Source organism: Glycine soja, chromosome 1 (genome assembly GCF_004193775.1).
Source record: "Glycine soja cultivar W05 chromosome 1, ASM419377v2, whole genome shotgun sequence".
Lineage (NCBI taxonomy): Eukaryota > Viridiplantae > Streptophyta > Magnoliopsida > Fabales > Fabaceae > Glycine > Glycine soja.
In genome coordinates this window covers 10,284,393-10,306,603 of record NC_041002.1, presented here as the reverse complement: position 1 = coordinate 10,306,603, position 22,211 = coordinate 10,284,393, and the positions used below count along the sequence as shown (strand labels likewise).

The 22,211-nt window shown below is 34.8% G+C and overlaps 1 protein-coding gene across 1 annotated transcript; it reads left to right on the top strand.

Moving 5' to 3' along the window:
• The first annotated feature begins 10,646 nt into the window (after window positions 1-10,646).
• Window positions 10,647-12,412, top strand: LOC114412492 (pectinesterase PPME1-like). The gene is made up of 4 exons (XM_028376420.1): window positions 10,647-11,172; window positions 11,289-11,495; window positions 11,598-11,839; window positions 11,990-12,412. Exons 1-4 carry the CDS (start codon window positions 10,678-10,680, stop codon window positions 12,153-12,155), a joined length of 1,110 nt encoding a protein of 369 aa, XP_028232221.1. The 5' UTR covers window positions 10,647-10,677; the 3' UTR covers window positions 12,156-12,412.
• The last annotated feature ends 9,799 nt before the right edge of the window (window positions 12,413-22,211 follow it).

Genomic DNA, 22,211 nt, shown 5'->3' with positions numbered 1-22,211 from the left:
TTGGCACCCATCATTAGGCAATTTGTGAAATTCTGGGAACAACAAGTCATTTGCATGTGGAGATTTTATGGTCACCCGCGACTCTCGTCAAATCGAGAGGAACGAAATTAGTGTCTTATCTTTACTTTCCTTTTATCTCCAATAAAAGACAAGTAAAGAGGGGCAACTGTCATACCCTAATTTCGTCCGGGGACCTTTGCTTGATGACATGCGACCTTTCTTTGGTCCTTGTGAGGTGCTTGGCATCCATCATTAGGCAATTTGTGAAATTCCAGGACATGCCGAAAAACCAAAAAAATATTGATGCACAATCCGTAAGTTTCCGTGACACACCGGAAATCAAATGGAAGCATCGTTGCATAATTAAGTGAGGTTCCGTAACATTCCGTAAGTCAAAAGGGGGATGATTATGTAATCCGCAAGGTTCCGTAACATTACGGAAAGAAAACAAGTATCGTTACGAAATTCGTAAGTTTCCGTAACTTTACGAAAAAAGAATCACCAAAAAACAGCAGAGGGGGGTGTACTTAGTAAAAATGGGGGTGCAAATAGCACCCAGGCCCACTTGGGCCCTCCAGAATATTCCTCCAGAAGGCTGTTGCGTGCATTTTTATTCTCGTTTTGTTTACTTTTTATACCCCCTGTTGACGTGCTTAAGTCATTTTACTTAAGTCATTTCTCGCTTAACTTAAAAATAAAATAAATTTCCACCGAATGTTTGAATTGTATTATCCGTTAACTTCGGTTAAAATAAATTCCGACCGTTCGGTCGTGCCGTAACCACGTTGGAAATCAAAAAAGAGGTAAAAAATAATATAATAATCAAAAAGACATCTTTTAGTAAAATAAAGCGGAAAATCAATCGGACGTTTTCTCTTTGGGATTTCTCATTCTTAATCGAATTGATTAATAACTAAAGTGAAACTAAAGGCTAAAATCAATTCGCCTAGTCAAGCTCGTCCATAAAAATAGGCTTTTGAAGTTTGTCATTTCAATTTCTCACTAAGTAAAATGGATCATTTTTAAGGTCCAACGCCTTAAAATGATCACCATTTAAGTAAAAAAGAATCACTTGACAAAAAGAAAGAACTACGTAGGTCTGAGTTCCTCATTGAGGATACGTAGGAGCAAAAGCCCCGCTTTTGTCGACCACCCCAAGAGATCGTTAATGGTCCAATGCCTTAACGTTTCTCTCCTTTCAAAAACAAGAGATCGTTAATGGTCCAATGCCTTACCGTTTCTCTCCTTTCAAAAACAAGAGATCGTTAATGGTCCAACGCCTTAACGTTTCTCATCTTTCAAAATCAAAAGACCGTTTAATGGTCCAACACCTCAAATGACCTTTTGTTCAATAAAAACATACTTTGCAAAAAAGACAAAAACAACTTAACCAAACACTTTGTTCCGAAAGAACTACGTAGGTCTGATTTCCTCATCGCAAATTGAGGAATACGTAGGAGCAAAGGGAAACACCCTTGTCGACCACAAAAAAGGAAAAATATAAAAAGGGTATAAAGGATATAAGGACATAAAAGGGAACATAAAAAACCAAAGTCATGTTTGCACATTCGATTAAAGGTCGTCGTCCCTTGGGACGGACGTGTGGGGTGCTAATACCTTCCCCGTGCGTAAATACAACTCCCGAACCTTTCACTTAAAAAGTTCGTAGATCGCGTCTTTTCCGGTTTTTCCGACGTTTTCCTCAAATAAGCGTTGGTGGCGACTCCGCGCGTATTCCTTTCGTGGAACACGCATCCCGCGAGTCTCGCGTCGCCCTCCCGCCGAAGGGTAGGTTGCGACAAATATGTACCAAGATAATTGGACCCAACCTTCGCCCGTGGGCTCAGAAATCTACCCGGAGGTTCATGAGAACCCTAGGGCCTTCTTTAGCAGCTCTAGCCCAATCCTCTTGGAGCCTCTTGCTCATGGCTCTAGTGACTGGTCCCAATCCATCTTGGGCCTTTTTCCCACAACTCTCATAAATGGGAGAGAAATGTTCATCTAAAGCATACAAGTCCCTAATATTATCAAATCCTAAAATTTGAGCTCCTAGGGAGCAAAACAATGTGTGTCTCCTAGATAGGGCATCAGCTACCACATTTGTTTTTCCCTTTTTGTATTTGATAACATATGGAAATTGCTCTAGGTACTCTACCCATTTTGCATGCCTTTCGTTTAACTTGTTTTGCCCTCTAATGTATTTAAGTGATTGATGATCACTATGAATGACAAATTCCTTGGAAACAAGGTAATGTTCCCAAGTTTGGAGGGCTCTTATTAAGGCATAATGCTCTTTATCATAGGTGGGGTAGTTGAGGGTGGAACTATGAATTTTTTCACTAAAATAAGCAATAGGGTGCCCACCTTGTAACAATACAACTCCAACTCCCACTCCAGAGGCATCACATTCTAGCTCAAAAGTTTTAGAAAAGTCAGAAAGAGCTAGAACAGGTGCCTTAGTAAGCTTTTCCTTGAGCAAAGCAAAGGCTTGCTCTTGTTTTTCACCCGAGGTAAATACCACATTCTTCTTCACCAGCTCATTGAGAGGTGATGCAATTGTAGATAAATTAGGAACGAACCTTCTATAGAAGCTTGCTAACCCATGGAAGCTCCTAATATCTCCCACACTTTTTGGGGTGGGCCATTCTTGGATGGCCTTGATTTTCTCAGGGTCCACTTGGACCCCATTTCTACCAACTACAAATCCTAGGAAAACTATATTATCTACACAAAAAGTTCACTTCTCTATATTTGCATAGACCAACAACACTGGGACAACACATGGGCTTAGGCTCTCTTGGACCCAGCCCTTCTCCAACAATTCTTTAACCTGAGTCTCTATCTCCTTAGTCTCCTGAGAGGGTTAGTCCTATAGGCTAGCCTATTAGGAAGGCTTGCTCCTGGGACTAAATCTATTTGGTGTTCTATTCCCCTTAAAGGAGGTAGCCCAGGGGGTATCTCTTTGGGAAATATATCACCAAATTCATGTAAGAATTCTTGGACCTTTGGGGGTAAGGTCTCAAATGTAGGAATTGTCACAGTGCTAAGGGATGTTTCTTTTGATAGGAGAAGGTAGAAAGACTGTTTAAGAAGGAGTGCTCTTTTAACATCACCTTTTATTGCAAAATGATTTTCCTTCTTAACAATCTTCTTGGAGGAATCCTCTTCCTCTTTTTCCTTCCCCTAGGCCTTTGAAGACAAGGCCTTATTATCCTTCTTTTTCTTTTGTTTTTCTAGTTTTTCTTCCTCATCCCTCTTATCTTTCATAGTTAGTTGATATTTGGCCACCTGTGAAGGTGTTTGAGGATGCAACACAAATTTAGTGCCAGGATGGGTGAGGGTAATCTCATTAGTTAGGCCATTGTAAATGATCTTCCAATCAAATTTCCACGGCCTTCTTAAAAGAACATGTCCTGCCTCCATGGGAACTATATCACAATTAACTTGATCCTTGTATGTCCCAATGGAGAAAGGTAACTTCACTTGTTGGTTAACTATCATTTCCCCTTGCTCATTGAGCCATTGAAGTTTATAAGGTTTTGGGTGGGGAATGATAGTGAGGTTCAACTTGGAAACAAATCTTGTGTCACAACAATTGCAACAAGATCCACTATCCACAATGAGAGAACAAGTTTTATCTAAATTTTTGCATCTTGTATGAAAGATGTTCTCTCTTTGGGATTGAGATAGATCACAAGATTGACCTCCAAGGAGCCTTCTAACCATTAAGAGGTCACCTTCTTCATGGGGGTAGATTTCCTCACTAGACTCTTCACCCCTTACTTCATCTTCACTTCCACTAGAGGAAGGGCAAGAAGTAGTCTCCTCTTAACTACTATAAATGTCTTGACCCCTCATGATCATGGTTTTCTTTGTGGGGCATTGAGAGGCAATGTGACCTCTCCCAAGACATTTAAAGCATTTAATGTTGCTAGTCCTTTCTTGGCAACTAGTCTTAGGGGTGTATTTCTCTATGGTCTTACCCTTATCTTCCTTGGGTATTGAAGATGCAGCCCCTAAAATTCCATGAACTTGGTCCTTCCTTGGATAAGAGTGAGAGCCATAAGATTTTGAAGAAGGCTTTCTTCTAAGTTGTTTCTCCACTCTTATACAAAGTTGGACTAGCTCATCTAGGTCCCTATATGGAAGGAGTTCAACCTTGTCCCTCACTTCCATATTAAGCCCACTAAGGAACCTAGTTATGCCAGTTCTTTCCTCCTCCCTAAGTCCAGCTCTTAAAAAGAGTAGTTCCATTTGTTGTCTATATTATTCAACACTCATACTCCCTTGTCTAAGCCTTTGGAGCTTGTCCATAAGCTCCCTTTCAAGTAGGAGGGAATGTGACTCTTCCTAAGGGCACTCTTAAGATCATTCCAATACTCTACTGGAGGATCCCCATAAATCCTTCGTTCCCCAACAAGGGAAGTCCACCAATAGAAGGCATATCCTTGAAAGCTAAGGGTATCCAATGGAACTTTTCTCTGTTCGCTAATATGATGGCAAGCAAAGAGTTGTTCAACCTTCATTTCCCAATCTAAGTAGACCTCAACATTATCTTTTTCATGGAAATATGGGAGGCTAATGTTAACCTCTTGAGGCCTTCTTTCCATTTCTCTTCTTTGGGACTGATGTTTAGTATGTGAACTATGGCGCCCTCTATAATAGTCGCTAAGTTCTTCACTTAAACTCTTGCAAGAGTCATGACTACTATAGGAGGCATGTTTTTCTCTTTTCATTTCTTTCATTATTTTTCTTCTTTCTTCCTCTCTTATTTTCTCTCTTTCATCTCGACTTATTTCTTCCACTCTTTTTTTACCTTTTTCTTTTCTCTCTTGTTTTTCTTTCCATAACGTAAGGGATCTCAACTCATTTAATATCTTATACAAGGGGTCCTTAGGAGTAGAACCCTCACCATTAACACTAGATGAAGAATGAAGACTCATGTTGGTTCCTAAGTTATGGTTCTTTCTTGTTGGGGGTTTAAAAACAAAAGGTAAAAGAAACTATGGTTGAAACTAGCCAAAATAAACACTAAAAGAGGTGTGAAAGATAAGGTAAAAACTAATTGGTAAAAGGCAAGCTATCTAGGCAGTTTGACAATGAAGGGTAAAGGAAACAAACTATGAAAGTAAGCAAGAAATGCAAACTAGGCGAATCCTAAGAGTGTTTGGATGACCTCATTTAAGGTTCCTAACAAAACACTCACTATCCTAAGGGAAAATTGCCTAGAATTATTACACACAAATGAAAGTAGGGTGACCTATTGGAGGCTCCCAACTTACTTCCAATGAAAGGCCTTTTTGTTACAAAGTTTGAAAGCAAAGAAAATTGCCAATTACAAATTACAAAAAAAAAAGTCCTCAATTTTGGTGGCTATTCTCTCTTTTGTGTTTCACTCAATTTGGAGTGCTTCTTATTCCAATAGCTCTTAAGGTAGTTGGCCCCTTGCTTCTTGACTCCAATTCTTCAAGCGATGACACCAATCCTCCTTTCCAATTCCCTATATGGCAACTCACAAGCAAGGACACAAAGAGACAAGCAATAATCAAAGACCAAAAAAAATAAATGAAAGCTAAACCAATAGAGTTTCAACAAGACAAATTTTCAAGGATTATTCAACCATTAAAGCAATGAAAAGCACACAAAAGCAAGCTAGGACTCAAAGAGAAACCTAGAATGGCTCTAAAGTAGAGTAGAAAAACTTAAAAAAAAAGACTCAAGAAACATCAAGTTTTGGAACTTGTTTTCACAATAATTTTCAATTGAAATTTCAGAACTAGGATTGGTATAAAATAGGCACCAATTTTAGAACAAATTTTGAGCCAAAACAACAAACACATGTCCCTTTCACTTTTTTTTCCTGGACACTGATTTTTCTGCCTATTTGTCTGATTTTTCTTATTTTTTTCCTTTTATCCAAATCGCTTGGTTATTTTTTTATAATTTTGGTCCAGGTGTCTAGAAAATTCAATAAAAATTTCAGCTCAAAAGACGTAGTGACCAATTCCCAGTAATTTATACAACTTCGTATGTTCAAGCTGCCAGCACCAACGATTTCAACCTAGAAATCAAAAGTAGTGTTTATGTTGCTTAAGGCTTGGATAGTTACAATTTGTGTTTGCTTATGCTCAATTATCTTGAATAACACAATTCAAGAGAGCTTAAGACTTATTTGATTCACAAATCCAGCCACAACTCAGCACCACAACCCAACTTCATCATAGGCATCATGTAGGAAACTTATATAAAAAAAAAAAAAGAGTTCAACAACAAGACTACTTCTAGGAATTGATTTAGAACATGTTATGAACTAAATAACATGCATGAATTAGACTAAAAATTCAAAAGATAGACTAAGAATGACAAGAATACATGAATAAATGTATCTAGAATTCAATCAACAAAATAAAAATTCAACACAAACTTAGAACATAATGTGACAATTACTATGACTAAACATGACTAAGATAACATGGATTAAGTGATTCACACTTAGATTTTTGTGGTTTTTTCTAATCAATATTTTGGAAGAAGATTTAGATCTAAGGTTTAGTACAAGAATATTATGAATGAAAAATGATAGAACCTAAAATCAACACAAAAACATGATTCAAGAGTAGATCTACAAAGTTTGAACCATAGAAATGCAAGAACAAGTGTAGATCTAAGATTTAATCGGTTTGTTTTTTTGAATCTACTCTAAACAGCACCAAACCACAAGACAATGGACGATATACATGGAGAATAAGATGAAGAACAAGGAATTAAAGAGAATTCACCGAACAAAAAGATAGAGGAAGCAAAAGAACATCACCTAGATGAAGATGCTCTTGAAACCACATGATGTAAGCTCCATTGGAGCTTGAAGGCCTATGATCTTCTTCATCAATTGATTCCTTTGCTTCCTTGAAGATGAATGGCAGCGGAATGGAGAAGGAAGAGAGAGAGGAGATGCCACTTCAAGGAGAAGATGAGTCTAGAAGAAGCTCACCACCATAGGAGGCCATGGATATGAGCTTGGAAGAAGAAGGAGATGAATGAAGGGAGAGGAAGAGAAGAGCACGAAATTTTGTTCTCTAAAAGAGTTCTGAAATCTGAAGTTTAATTTTCAAATGATCAAAGTTGAAAAGATGCACACACGTGACCTCTATTTATAGCCTAAGTGTCACACAAAATTGGAGGGAAATTTGATTTTCAATTCAAATTTCACTTGAATTTGTGGAGCCAAACTTTGGAGGCAAAATTTCACTAATTATGATTAGTGAATTTTAGTTATGGTTCGGCCCACTAATCCAAGATCAATTCCAAGATTCTCCACTAAGTTTGCTTAGGTGTCATGAGGCATGTAAAGCATGAAGGACATGCACCAAGTGTGACTATATGATGTGGCAATGGGGTGTAGTAAGCAAATGCTCACCTCCCCCTCTAAAATTTAATTGGATTGGGCTTCTACCAATTCAATTAAATTTATTTCCCAACACACACATCAAATATTCACTTAGTGCATGTAAAATTACAAAACTACCCCTGATACAAAAACTAGTCTAGGTGCCCTAAAATACAAGGGCTGAAAAATCCTATATTTCTAGGGTACCCTACCTACATTATGGAGTCCTAAATACAAGGACCAAATATAATGACATCCTAGTCTAATATGTACAAAGATAATTGGACCCAACCTTCATCCGTGGGCTCAGAAATCTACCTTGAGGTTCATGAGAATCCTAGGGCCTTCTTCAGCAGCTTTAGCCCAATCCTCTTGGAGCCTCTTGCTCATGGCTCTAGTGAATGGTCCCTTCCTAGGGAGGATTGCATCAACATTTTTCTAACTAAGAATCCCGGACTGGCATACTAGTAATAAGTATTTTTCTAACTTTGCCTTGTTTACATGCATTGTCCTCTTGTGAATATAACCACTAAGTCAATAGGAATATGAGCTGAACAACAAAGAATAGAAATTACTTCATTTGTATCATATAGCTGAGAGCCAAGAAGGGTCAGTCAAGGCAGCTTTGGTAATGGTAGACTTTGGTTGAAGATGAGCAAGAAGAAGAGTACGATTGATTTTGGGATTAATGATACCAGACTTAGCACAAGTGCACATAGGATTGACATTTGGAGGTCTGTCCAATGAAGGACATGATAGAGTTGTAGTTGTCTTTCTTAATAAAAAGAAGCAACTCCATACAACAAGGTCATGGGATTTTATTGGCTTTCCACTACAAGCAAATAGAGCACCAGCTTAAAGCGATGTCATCATTGAAGTACTTGACTCTGGAATTTGGCCAAAATCTAAGAGCTTCAATGACAAAGGATTCAGTCCACCACCTAGTAAAGGGAAGGGCACCTACCAAACTTCTAAAAATTTCACATGCAATAGGTATAGTCCACATACACAATTACACATAGATAACATTCAAAATATTTAGAGGCACACAAAAATGTACCCTATTACTAACAAATATTGCTATGTTTTTGTAGTAAAATCATTGGAGCTAAGATTTACAAAGCTGGTGGATTTTTTAGTGATGATGATCCAAAATCTGTGAGGGATATAGATGGTCATGGCACTCATGTAGCATCAACAGCATCTGGGAACCCAGTTAGCATGTTAGGCCTTGGCAGGGAACACCAAGAGGTGCCACGACAAAAGCACGCATTGTTGTGTATAAAGTGTGTTGGTTTGATGGTTGTTCTGATGCAGACATACTTGCTGCATTTGATGATGCAATTGCAGATGGGGTTGACATAATAACAGTTTCTCTTGGAGGGTTCAGTGATGAAAACTTCTTTAGAGATGTAATAGCCATTGGAGCATTTCATGCTATGAAAAATGGAGTATTGACAGTAATTTCAGCAGGAAACGATGGTCCAAGACCTTCCTCCCTATCCAACTTTTCGCCTTGGTCAATTATTGTGGCTGCTAGTACCATATATGACTATATATGTATTTTCAAGTGTATTCAAACCACTCATCTCTCATGGTTAGGTTGGCATACAAAACAGAATCGACCAATATTTCATTCAAAACCAGTATTTAAAGAAATAATAAGAGACAATGAAAGGAGAATAAAGATCGAATGCTATCCCTTCGAAGTAAAATCTGAGAATCATTTAAATTCGTCGAAACTGTGTTGAAAAAATTGTATATATCCCATCTTCTGAGACATAACCTACATGAGCAAGGTTTTCCTAAGGTACTCTATCATCTCTAAAGCCACATAATTGGGCAGCTCTACAGCATAAATTACAATCAATGGCCCATGACTCCTTGTTGACAACTGTGAGGGTTTTGTGATTTCCTGAACCATGCAACAACTCAAGGAAGAAGTGCTTCGACAATTCGAAAGAGGGTTGCTATGTCCTTTTCTTACTCAAGGTTCAGTAAATCACTAGAAGCCACTGACAATAACAGTTATCTTTGGGAGTTACAATGTTACATTGTTTGAATTGTTACAACTATCAAAAGTTGAAAAGAAAACTTACAAAATCAAAAGTGCCAAATGGAACAACGAACTCGCAAACCCACGAACTCACGAACCCACCAACCAAGAGCCAAGACTATGTCTAAAACCTATGAAACAACGAACTCATGAACCCGATGTTAACATTCTAAAGGGACAAAGGTTAAAGCAACATGAAGGTTTGAGCACCCACGTACCTAAATCGCGGTAGTGACTAACCCGAACTCGTGAAGCAGCACACGAACCTCAATGATAGGTTGAGTGAGGAAGAGAGACGGGTCTTTCGAGCCTGAGCGATGAGGAAGAAAGGGAGAAAGGATTTTGGTAACTTATCGCATGGGGGGAAAATGGATTTTGGGGTTTTAACTTATGGATAACACAACATCGGTTTCTTTAACAAAACCAATGTTAAGATATTAAACTTAACATCAGTTTTTCAGTAACCGATGTTAACATCAACTAGTTAATATCGGTTTTTCCAAAACCGATGTTAATTAAGTCAACTTATTTATGAAAATGTCACCGTGTTTTTCTTAACATCGATTTTTTAAAAAATTGATGTTAATCTTACGATGTTAAATCAATGAATTGTAGTAGTGGTACATTTATGAATTTAAATTTGCAAGTATAAAATTCCTTAGTAGAGTAATTGGACATATATGAAATTATCATCAAAATTCTAAAGCTTAAAATTGTGAGTAAAGATATATTGTGCTACCAACCCTACTATTTTTGGGAAATGTATTTATACTCTTTAAAATGCCTAAAAAAATAGCAGTTGAATCCTAGTTAAAATAAAATATTATAAATCACCACAACATAATGGTTCATGCAAACCAACCTCAAAATTTCCCAATTGGTTCATAGCCTACATTTGTTGTGGAAAACTATACTTAATTTTGTGTGGAGAAAATGTTTTCGATTTCAAGCTACACACGTGTATGATTAGAAACTAAAACTCCTTAGAAATGTTATTGTCTTCAACTAAAAAATTAATCTATTTATTAAACTATAACCTCAAATCCATCAACTTTTAACCACTTGTTTAATTTTAGCTTAACAAAAAACACCGTTGAATCAAAATTAACTTTTCTAAAAGTGAATATTGTCTCAAAAATAGGAATCTCACTTGTTCTATATTTCTTATAAATTGCAATTGCAATCACCTATTCACCTAAGAAACAAATCCAAAAAGAAAAAGAAAACTAGTAATATGGCTTCAAGAACTATATGTTTTACCATTCAAGTGACTCTTGTAGTAGCTTTTCTAACAACAAAGGTTGTTTTATCTGATGACACTGTGCCAATTCCCGCGAACAAAGCACAATTAGGTGAATGGTATAATACTAATGTGGGGCCTTTAGATCAAAGAAAGAGCACCATGGACCCAGCATTGGTGACTGCTGAAGAAGGCGCTAAGGTTGTAAAGGTGATGCAAGATGGCAGTGGGGAATTCAAGACCATCACTGATGCCATTAAAAGTATACCTAGTGGGAACACTAAGCGTGTAATTATTTACATTGGAGCTGGAAATTATAATGAGAAAATCAAAATTGAGAAGACAAAGCCTTTTGTCACCTTGTATGGGGTACCAGAGAAAATGCCAAACTTGACTTTTGGGGGCACTGCACAACAATATGGCACTGTTGATAGTGCTACATTGATTGTTGAATCAGATTATTTTGTGGCAGCTAACATCATGATCTCGGTTTGTATACAATCTTCCTCCAAAGTCTTGTTAATTAAATGATGCAAACTTATCTTTTGGGTTTGCATTTTTCTTATCATGTTTTTTGTTTGTGGTTTGTGAATTTGACTGTATAGAACACTGCACCGAGACCTGATCCAAAAACGCCAGGAGGTCAAGCAGTGGCATTGCGTATTTCGGGTGACAAAGCAGCATTTTATAATTGCAAGATGTATGGATTCCAGGACACAATTTGCGATGATAGGAATAGACATTTTTTCAAAGACTGCTTAATTCAAGGCACCATGGATTATATTTTTGGAAGTGGGAAGTCACTATATGTGGTATCTAAAATTTCGTGAATTGTAATATTTGTATATTTCAATTTATTTGTGATATACTAAATATAATTGTAATAGGTATTGAGGATTTATTTTATGATGTAGAGTACTGAGTTAAGAACGCTTGGCGACAATGGGATTACTGTTATAGTGGCACAAGCAAGGAAAAGCGAGACAGAGGACAATGCCTACTCATTTGTACATTGTGACGTTACTGGAACTGGGACTGGCACTTTCTTGGGGAGAGCATGGATGTCTCATCCTAGAGTGGTCTTTGCATACAGCAACATGAGTGACATTGTAAATAAATTAGGGTGGAGTAACAACAATCACCCTGAACATGACAAGTAACTTTCTAATTTAACTCTTCATGACCAATTTTACATAAATGTGTATTTATGATGCATTACACACAATACTTGTCATCTTTTCATTTTATAAACTTTTAAACTAGATTTGGTGTCATACTAATCAATACAATACATGACTACTTATAGAACTGTTCGTTTTGGAGAGTATCAGAACTCGGGACCTGGTGCAGACCCCAAAGGGCGTGCTACTATAACTAAGCAACTAAGTGAAACGGAGGTCAAACCTTACATAACACTTGCGATGATTGAAGGCTCCAAATGGCTACTTCCTCCTCCAACTCCCAGGGTTTAATTAATTACCACATTTTTGTCTGGCTTGAGGAATAATGCACCCCATGTTTTAGTGGATGGTGAATTAGAAAATGGTATTCCAATTCAATACTAGATTGCTCGAGTTGTTGAGTTTTGGTGTCTTGTAATTTATTTGCTTTAGTCTTGGCATTTTAAAATTAAGTGAGATCCTTGTAAATTTGGATTAAGTGAGTTTTGGTGTTCATGTGCACTATGATAACACCTTTGTTAAAAATAATTGGAAATTTATTATTGTTCTAGCTTCAAGCTTTTAAAAGGACATAATGTAGTCAATATATGTCCCTGTAAATTCATGAAAATGGGAAATGTATTTTAATTTATTTAATTTTATATGAAATAGATGATTTGTATTGTGGATATAGCTTAAATTATTGAAATAGATACAAATGATTTGGATGGTAATTATAACAAGTTTAAAATATAATAAAGATACTAACATGATGTATTAGTTTAGCTAAAAGTATATAAAGTGGGAGGTGAAAACTTTGGTTGACATTTTTCAAGCTTGTTATATGTCTTATATGTGACCACCCTATTTCGTTAAAAATAAAGTATAAAAGTTAAGAAAAAAACAGAAAAAAATATAAAAACATTTTTAAAAAAGTAAAAAAAAGTAAAAAAGCTAAAAGCTCTTTTTTCTATATTTAGTTTTATATAATCCAATTCTATTTCTTTTGAGTCTTTTATGACTCAGTTCTAAAATTAGATTAAAAAAGAATAAAAATAATAATAACAAATTTCGAAAAGATTTTCATATTAATTAGACTTTGCATGATTGAAGGTTCCAAATGGTTACTTCCTCCTTCAACTCCTAAAGTCTAATTAATTATGACGTCGTATTTCTATGTGGCGTGAGGAGTGACAATGCATCCCTTATTTTAGTGGATGGTGAATTAAGAAAACGGTATTCCAATTAAACACTAGCTTGCTCATGTGGAGTTTTGGTGTCTTATAATTTAATTGTTTGAGTCTTAGCATTTTAAAATTAAGTGAGATCCTTTTAAATTTAGAGTAGTCAATACAAACGTGGTGTATTTAGACGTTCATGCATACAGTCGTAAGATCCTTGGTAAAAATGATTAGAAGCTTGAGATTGTTGTAGCTTCAAACTTTTAAAAAGATATATTGCAATTCATGTATGTCCTTGTAAATAAACTGTTAATGGGAAGTGAATTTTAATTTATTCCACTTTGAATGAAATTGATGGATCGTATTGTGGTTAGAGTTCAAATTATTTAAATAAGTACAAATAATTTTGATAAATATAAAAACTTTAAAATGTCAAAAAGATTCAATGTGAAACAGCGAGAGGTTAAACAACATTGACGTGAAAGATTTGGTTGACATTTTTCAAGCTTGTGAGATGTCTTTTGTAATGAATTAAGACAACACACTCCCTTCTCTCCGACTTTTACCTAGTGTTTCAAGTGGGAAAAAACAAAAACACAAACTATAGAGAAATTGAAAGAGAAAATTGATGAACTTATATAAATACTTTTTTCTTTAATAGACAAGAGAACATGACAGTATAAATACTTTCTTTTCATTGTAAGAAAAATAATTAGAGAGACAAAGATAAAGCATAAAGTCATGGCATATATAGTCACCGTCCATTTCTTCATCATTACGAACACCAAATTTTATTAATCTCTAATTATTTTATCCCTTTTTATTGATTTTTCATCCTTTATACACAAACAAATTACATTTGACAAATTTGATTCCGGAATCTTTATTTTATTTCTTGTTATGTTGTTTCTTAATTTGTAGGGTAATGGGACATTATGTTGTTTCTTCTTTCTCTTATTATTTAAAATTCAACAAGTAGGTTAGACCGATGAGCTTTGTTTTTATTTATTATTTCTCTCTTTCTTTCTTTTTTAATTTTAGAAAAAGGATGAATGGGCTAGCACATGGGCCTAGTAGTTTTCATTAGTCTATTATAATTTTCTTATTGCTTTTATTACCCTACTTCTTTGACTTGAGTTAGGTCACATTGACCTCATTTTGATACAGTACAAAACAAACAAATAAAATAATAAATAAAATGAGTCATTACATTGTAACATTGGCCCATTCTTAAACAAATAAGAAATAAGTGTCAACAATATAAATGTGAACTACATCAGCTCAATTTCAACTAGATTAAATAAGAAACAAATAAATAATTAAAAATATGATGAATAATGAAAAACAAAGCCAATGAAAAAGAAATACTTTTGCTTCTCAATGTACAGTCTGGTAAGGAACTTATTCAAGAAACTCTTATCTTACTTTTACCTAAATTAATTTGATGTTTGGATGATAAGCTCTTAAGTGCTTATTTAAAATAATATGGTATTTGGATGAAATTGTAGAAGGTCTTTTGCATAATTAAAATTACCAAAAAAGATATTATATGCTTTGACATTATTAAAACTAATAATTAAATACTTAAATGTTATTATATAATTATTAAATTCATTAAATAATTGAATATTATTAAAAATAATAAAAATTACATTTTTCTTCTATTTCATTTATAAAAATATTTTAACTTTATCATTATATTTAAAATATTGTTATATATTTTCTATAAATTTTGATTAAAAAATATTTATTTTTATAAAAATAAAATAAATGTATCTCATAAAAATATAATTATACGTCTTTCAACATAATTAATTTTCATATTTAAAATGTAATTAATACATTATTGTTTTAGTAATATTATCACTTACATTCTAGTTTATAATTTAATTATTATCTACGTAATTATAATTTATAAGAAAATATAAAATGTCATTAACTTGGTAATAATATGATCAATAATGTCTTCCAATATAAAATTGTTCAAATGTACCCATATCATAAACATGCAACCTTGTATTATAAAAAAATAAAGAAATTAAATACGTGTTGGAAACATATTCTTCAAAGATTCTCTAAATCGTTCCATTTGTAGAGTACTTTGAGCATCCGGTTCTTCCCATGTTGTAGTACTAGGACCAACTTCACTTTCATCCTCATCACTATCTATATATTCGTTATCTTCATCTAGTGAATCAAATTCTCCATCACTCTTGTCATTTCTATGAATGAAGTTATGTATAGACATGCAAGCAACAATGATTTGGTTTTGTGTCTTCAAAACACTACTAGAATTTATACATTTAACATCGCACGGTTAACATCGGTTATTGGAAAAACCGATGTTAACAAAAGCAAGGTGACATTTTTCGTAAATAATTTGAGTTAACATCGGTTTTTTTAAAGAAAACCGATGTTAACGAATTTAGGTTAACATCAGTTTTCTTTAAAAAACCAATGTTAACTCAAATAAATAAATTAAAAGCTTTTTTCCACTTGTGCTCCTAGTATCGCAAATAGCCTTCCTCTTCTCCCTATCACCCGTAAGACCCTGTGACCGCTGTTTGTGACCTGTGACCGCCATCTCCTCGTTACCATCTTTGCCGTTCGCGATTGTCATTGGGGTTTGTGACTGCCTCGAAGTGGAGCATCCTCCATTGGAGTCCGACATCAACACAAGGTATGTGTTTTACTTCTTTTCTGATTTTTGTGAGCTTTTGCAAACCCTTTTTCACCTGACTGCTCTGTCTCAACTCCCCCGTTCGCGGGTGGCACCATGATAGGGAGCCAGTTATCAATGGCAGTGACTATTGTTCGTGTTCCATAAACCCTTTTCACTTGAGTGTTTGTGGTCAGTCTCGCTCCCACTCACGGCCAACCTCACTCTAGGTGGCCACTCTCAAAATGTTAGTGTTCGTTTTCGATCTGGATGCATGTTTTGTTCATTGTTTATGCCTATTTTTTATGTGTTACTATTGAAAGAAACATAGATTATTAGAGAAAGGAACAATGCTAGTGTTTACACGTATAGGGTGTTAGCCATTTTAGGTCTAGGAACTGTAGCAATACTCAGGAGGAGTCTTTGTTACTTATTCTCATCATTTTTCATTTTTTCTTCTTTAATTTCTGTTTCAAAATATCCCTCCCTATAGCAAATTCTTTTTGCAATTCATTTGTAGCAAAACTTATGAGTTGAGTCAGGAAAGGAACTTTTGGAATTTGCCTTCTTTCCTTTAATATTTTGTTTTGGGAATATCCTTTCCTAATATCTGCAAACTGAAATGAATATATATGCTAGTTATGCTTTTGAGCAATACGCCAACACCTGAAGATGCAGTTTATTTTAAGGATAAGAATTTCTTGATCAATTCCATCTTTGGTATTAGATTCTACTCATATTGTGCAATGGACCAATTGTTCTAGTTAATCTTTACTTGACATGCTTATTAGTTATTTTTTAAAATTAAAAAACTTAAATAGTCTCTTTGAGATTGATCAAAATTAAGGGATTCAGAGATACCTAATAATTTTTCTATCATATTAAATACATGATGGATAAATTAAATTAAAAAAGCTAAATAATAGATGAATGACACGTATTGGTGGGTGTACATGAATATGATTAATAATGTTCTACTTGAAGTATATGAAGTTTAAATTTCAATGCAATCACTTATCTGGTATTGATTGGCGTATTCGATGAATATTTTTTTCTCTTCTGATAGCGAATTCTTTTGCCATTTGCTTCGGGGTAAGGGTTATGAGAATTTAGGATAAACACCTGTGTATTTGCTTGCTTCTGAAATGCCTCTTTTCTTTATTGTCTTGAGTTGGGAGGGAAAAGGATTATGGATTTCCTTCCATCATGTTAATTCTTTGTATATAGGGTCTAGATGCTTGAAAGATAATGTTTTACCATTCACCATTTTAGGAGGCATATATTATATAAAAAATCTGTATTTTTTTCATATTGCATTCACCAGCAATTCAATTAAGGAAAAATGTGTATGCGAAAAGTATAAAAGGAAATCCACTTGTAGCACGATTTACTGAAATGTTTGTAGAATTTTTCATGAAATGTTCCTTCTAACAGACAATATGTTTGCATTATTCATAGGCTTGGTTTAATAATAATAATAATAATAATAATAATAATAATAATAATTATAAGCAGGATAGGCTTTAATCAAGTCACAACTCACAAACTACTGTTTTCTGGCAGTTGGAGCCTTATATCTGAACTTCCTTTTCAGAAAGTTCAGTTAAAAAAATGAGTAATTACCCTCACCAAGATAAATAAAAATAAATAACAAATAGATAATAGCCAAAGAATCTAGACTTGTAGGAGCCTCCATTTAACTACTTTTTTATTTATTTTGTTTTTCCCTTTCTCTTAGATGATATGTACAACATGTAGCTAAAAGGTGCATGTGTTGCTTCATACAAGAAATAATGGTGCATGTGTTAGGAAGGAAGTCATCACCAGAAATGGTTTGGGATACTAAAAAAGAATAATTAAATTTTCATGTAAGAAAAGGGAGTTTTGTATGAGAAATAAAATAAGTTTTGTGATAATGTGGGACCAATAATATACATGTCCATTGTATGAAACATGAGGTTTAATAAAGAAAACCACCATTATCACGTTTCTACCTTTGTATTTTGGAGCATTTGGTTTAACTACTAAGTGCTAACAAAGCAAAATGTCCCGTGCAAAGTTAATTTTAGACTAATGAAAGTTAGTTGCACATAATAATAAGAACTGTACAATTTGCACATATAGGCCTAATAGGGGAAAACTATTCCAGTAGGAATTCTTATCTTCAAATCAATGGATGTGGAAGTCTAAAATTCTACACAAAAAGATTAGTGACTCTCTGGCTTTGTTTCCATTCTCTGCTACAAGCCTAAATTCCTCACATTTCATTTACTCTATCTCTTTTCTAAATATGTATGGTGTTAATAAGGAGCCTAGAAGAATTCAAAGTTCTGTTGGTTGTCTAGGATCCTTCTTTGAAGGTTTATGCAAGTTTGCTCGTTACAACAAGTTTGAAGAGTGAGGCAGATTAAGAAATAGAGATTTGTTTAGTTCTGCCAATGTAATGTGTGCTTTAAGTTTTGACCGTGATGAGGATCACATCGCAGTAGGAGGAGTTTTAAAGAAAATCAAGATTTTCGACCTCAATGCTATTTCAAGCGATTCTGTTGACATCTAGTACCTAGTAGTTGAGATGTCAAATAAATCAAAGCTTAGTTATGTGTGCTGGAGCCCTTACATAAAAAATCATTTGGCATCTACCGACTATGATGGTGTGGTTCAGATGTGGGATGTAGACACTGGTCAGCCTTTGTCTCAATACATGGAGCACCAAAAGAGAGCTTGGTCTGTTCACTTTTCTTTGTCAGACCCAAAAGAGAGCTTGGACTGTTCACTTTTCTCCAATGGTGCGTTGTTGGTATGCTGATTGGTCTGTTCCTAACATATGGCTTTCAAATTTGAAATGTCCATGTGGGATGACTGGCTTGGTGAATAGAATTCAGGAGCAGATGCAACAGACCAACAATGTTCCTCTCAATCTTAAGGTGAATAAGCCTGTGAGGGTTAAGCTTGGTAAGTTGAAGCTCTTGAAAGTCAAGTTGAGGGTCAGTTGTAGTGGTTATAGCTCTACTATGTTTACAAAGAAAAAACCTTAATACTATTACTCTGGCCACATTCAGCGGGACCATTTCACCAATTTCTCTCCCTATATATACTCAGCTCATTCTTCTTTCCTTCATCTCCAATAACAACCGAGTTAGTTCTATCTATTCTCCATCAGAGTTTGTTCTCCAAGGCCCTACAATCTTTTGTTCATATATACATTGCTACATAAACCATGCAGGCCACGAAGATCATAGGACTCAATTATTTACTCCCTTTAGACCCTTGTCCTTACCCTAGTCACTACAGCATGGTTCAGAACACCATCCCCACTTTTGAACTCCACAAACTCTCAAACCAATTCTATGGTTTGCAGAATCCTGCTAAAGTGCTTGCAGACTTCAGCCCCGCTCAGTCCTCATGCATTAGCAGCAACTCCTCCTAAAGTACTTAGAAATTTACTGGGGTCAATGCTATGATGTGGAGACTAATGAGTAAGTGTGTGTGTGTGTGTGTTTGTATTTTGTAAGTGAGGTTTTTGAAGGAAACAGTGAGTCTCTGATATGATATAAAATATTAATGGTCCTGAATTCAAATATATTTGAAGGTGACCAAAAAGGATGGGGTCCTAGTTCTTTAATTTTGGATTCAGAAGGTTAGAAAGCTCAACAGAGCAGATGATCTAATGCCAAACTTGTTCCCATCGGCATGCAATAATTTTTCTAATCCTAGGCCATAGTTGAGAACACCTTGTTTGTGCTTCAACCAACTGGTTCAAAAAATACCACTTTTTTATTGTGGTTGAAAACTTATTTGTAGGCTTGCTTATATTTGCATAAAATACTATGTATTAAAAAAAAATTTGACTAAGAGTCAAGATTGCAACCCTTGAAAGATAAGTAGTAACCAATTGGGAAGAACCCTTTGCCCCATAAGACAATATAGATTTCGACATCTCCCACTTATCTAGCTTATCATCCCACACTTCATCCAAAACAAGCAAATATTTTTTCCTCAAAGAAGATCTTGAAGTTTCCTTTGCAATCTCTCTAGATCCAAATCCAAATCCCTGCAAGGTTGTTCATCAGCTAATGTAGCATATAAACACATCTGGAATGCATAAGCTTCTAGAAGTTAAAAAAATGCTCTTTTGGAATGCCTTTACCAGTGATTGCAGGGGAGCTTAAAAAGAAGAAAATATGGGGAGAAACTATTTGAGGGTATGTATGTAATGAAGTTGGATCATGAAGGTGATTGAAAATACTTGAGTCTGGTCCCAAGACCCAACTATTGTAGCATTCTCAGTCTTGCTTAGCAGTTATGAGAATAAAAAGATCATATCGCATTATGAGAATACGAAAATTGTAAATCTTGAAAGCATTGAAGATGGAAGAGAAAATCTCTAATTTCATCAACAAGCACATCAAGCAGTCATGCACAAGTAGACAAGTTAAATTATACAAACACCAAGACCTCAACTTTTTATGCCAATATGGAGACAACAAATAATATAAATCCACTTTTTAATACATAGATAAAAAGACCGTATAAAGCCAAATAAACAAAGCAACAAATAAAACAACGATAATATCTTAAATTAGTTCAGTTACATGTTTATCAAAACTTATTATACTAAACTTCAATATTGAGAGCTTAAATGAAATGAAGAAGCATTGAAATTTTCAATAACAGTATGCAAAAGCTTAAAATTTTGGATCTCAAAGTGGTGAGAACATTTATAGCAAATTTTTTATTCTTTAAATTTAAAGAACTATGTTCTTCCTCTGGTTTGCAATAAGAGGTCTGGTAATGGCATCAATCAAAATTAGAACATTCAATTCAATTCTGACATCACTTCTCTAACTCTTGAACCCAAATGTCAATAACAATATATATAGGAAAGAGTTGGATTCACAATATACCTGGACAGCCACAACAATCATAATTTTGAAATAGCTTTTCTAACTCCTCACATCTGAATAAGGGAAATGTAAGCTATTTTTGGCCAGTCTTCTCCCACTTTCTTCTCTGATCGCTTCCTTAACTCATAGGTGAAGAAAATAGAATCATCATAACAGAACAATGATTGTTTGATTGCACTGTTAGAGTCAAGAGTGCTTCATTTTTCTTTTGACTAAGCTAGTTTTGCTGCTTTAAACCTTGCCTAATCAAGTGATTTCCATAGCTATAGAAACCCAATTGATTAGGATTATTTGTTATAACAAAATCTGACTTGTTTCCCATTTAAATAACATACAATGCATTTTAAATTTGGCAAACATCTAATAAAATCTTCCTTAGATAAATGTTCTTGTAGCACTCTTTCACAGTTTAAATCAGATCATAGTCTAACTTTTGTGCAGTTTTAGAAAACTGAAATGGTTTTTGCTTCTCCTTCCAAGTTTCTAAAAATTTGGACTTCCCATCCTAACTGTCAGAGGCTACAGTTTTTAGAGGTCTGGAATAAGGAGGTTATTGGCTACCCCATGTTTGTGTTGAGTCCTCTGATAAATCCCTCGTATATAAACTGAATAAAGCACTTTATGGACTCAAACTTAAGCCACTTTATTGCATACAATCTTGACCCACTAATGTTTCGATTGGTGGAGAAGGGTCGAATGGAGGGAAATGGAATATAATACTATTACGTTCCATGGTTTGAATTGATCCAGCGTAGATGAAATATAATGAAAACTAGTGAAAACCACACAACATCATTATGCGCTGAACTGAAAAATGAGTTCCATTTCTAACAAATATCCCTAAGCATTGCATTTTGCTGGTTCAAAAACAAAACACAGAAACATCAGTTATGAAGACATCCTACACTCCCATCTTTGAACGTTGCCACTTAGGCTCCTGCTGCTAATATTGCTGATACATATTTGCCTACATTCACAAGGTGGCTTGTCTGCCCTTCATGAAACCCTCTTGTAGCATACTGCAAAATCAATTAGGAGACATTAGTCCTATCGATTTCTTAATTATTGGATTACATAATATGCTTCAATGCCAGTGAGATTATGTCCACAACAGTAATTGTTTGTGCAATTATTAATTTTGTTCATTAAATTTCTATTTTAGTTTTTCCCTATTTTATTTAGTACATAATATGCTTAATACCATTTGATTTCATTAATTCAGTGTTGCTTGAAGAAACAAAAGGACAACTTAGCACCTGAACGGGAAGAAAATATCCCTCTGGTTTAAGTGATTGGTTGGAGTTTTGATGTTATCTTTCGGAAAGGAGAGGTAAGACAGAAGTTTGGTTTTTCTGAGCATTGTTTATGTATTTATTAAAATATGAATTGTGATCAATGTTGCTTGATTCTGAGTTGTGATATGTACAATATGTATGTAACTGATACAAAGTTGTGAAATGAACTTGTTGGAAAGCAATTGGATGAAGATAGTGGTTGTTGGCTGAGGTGCAAATGGCCAGCATGCCCTTATTGCCAAAGCACGCATTATTTTTTATAGAAGATGGTTAAGAAATCAAACTTAGTAAAATAGGATACTTAAGAAACATAACTGAAAATAAACAAC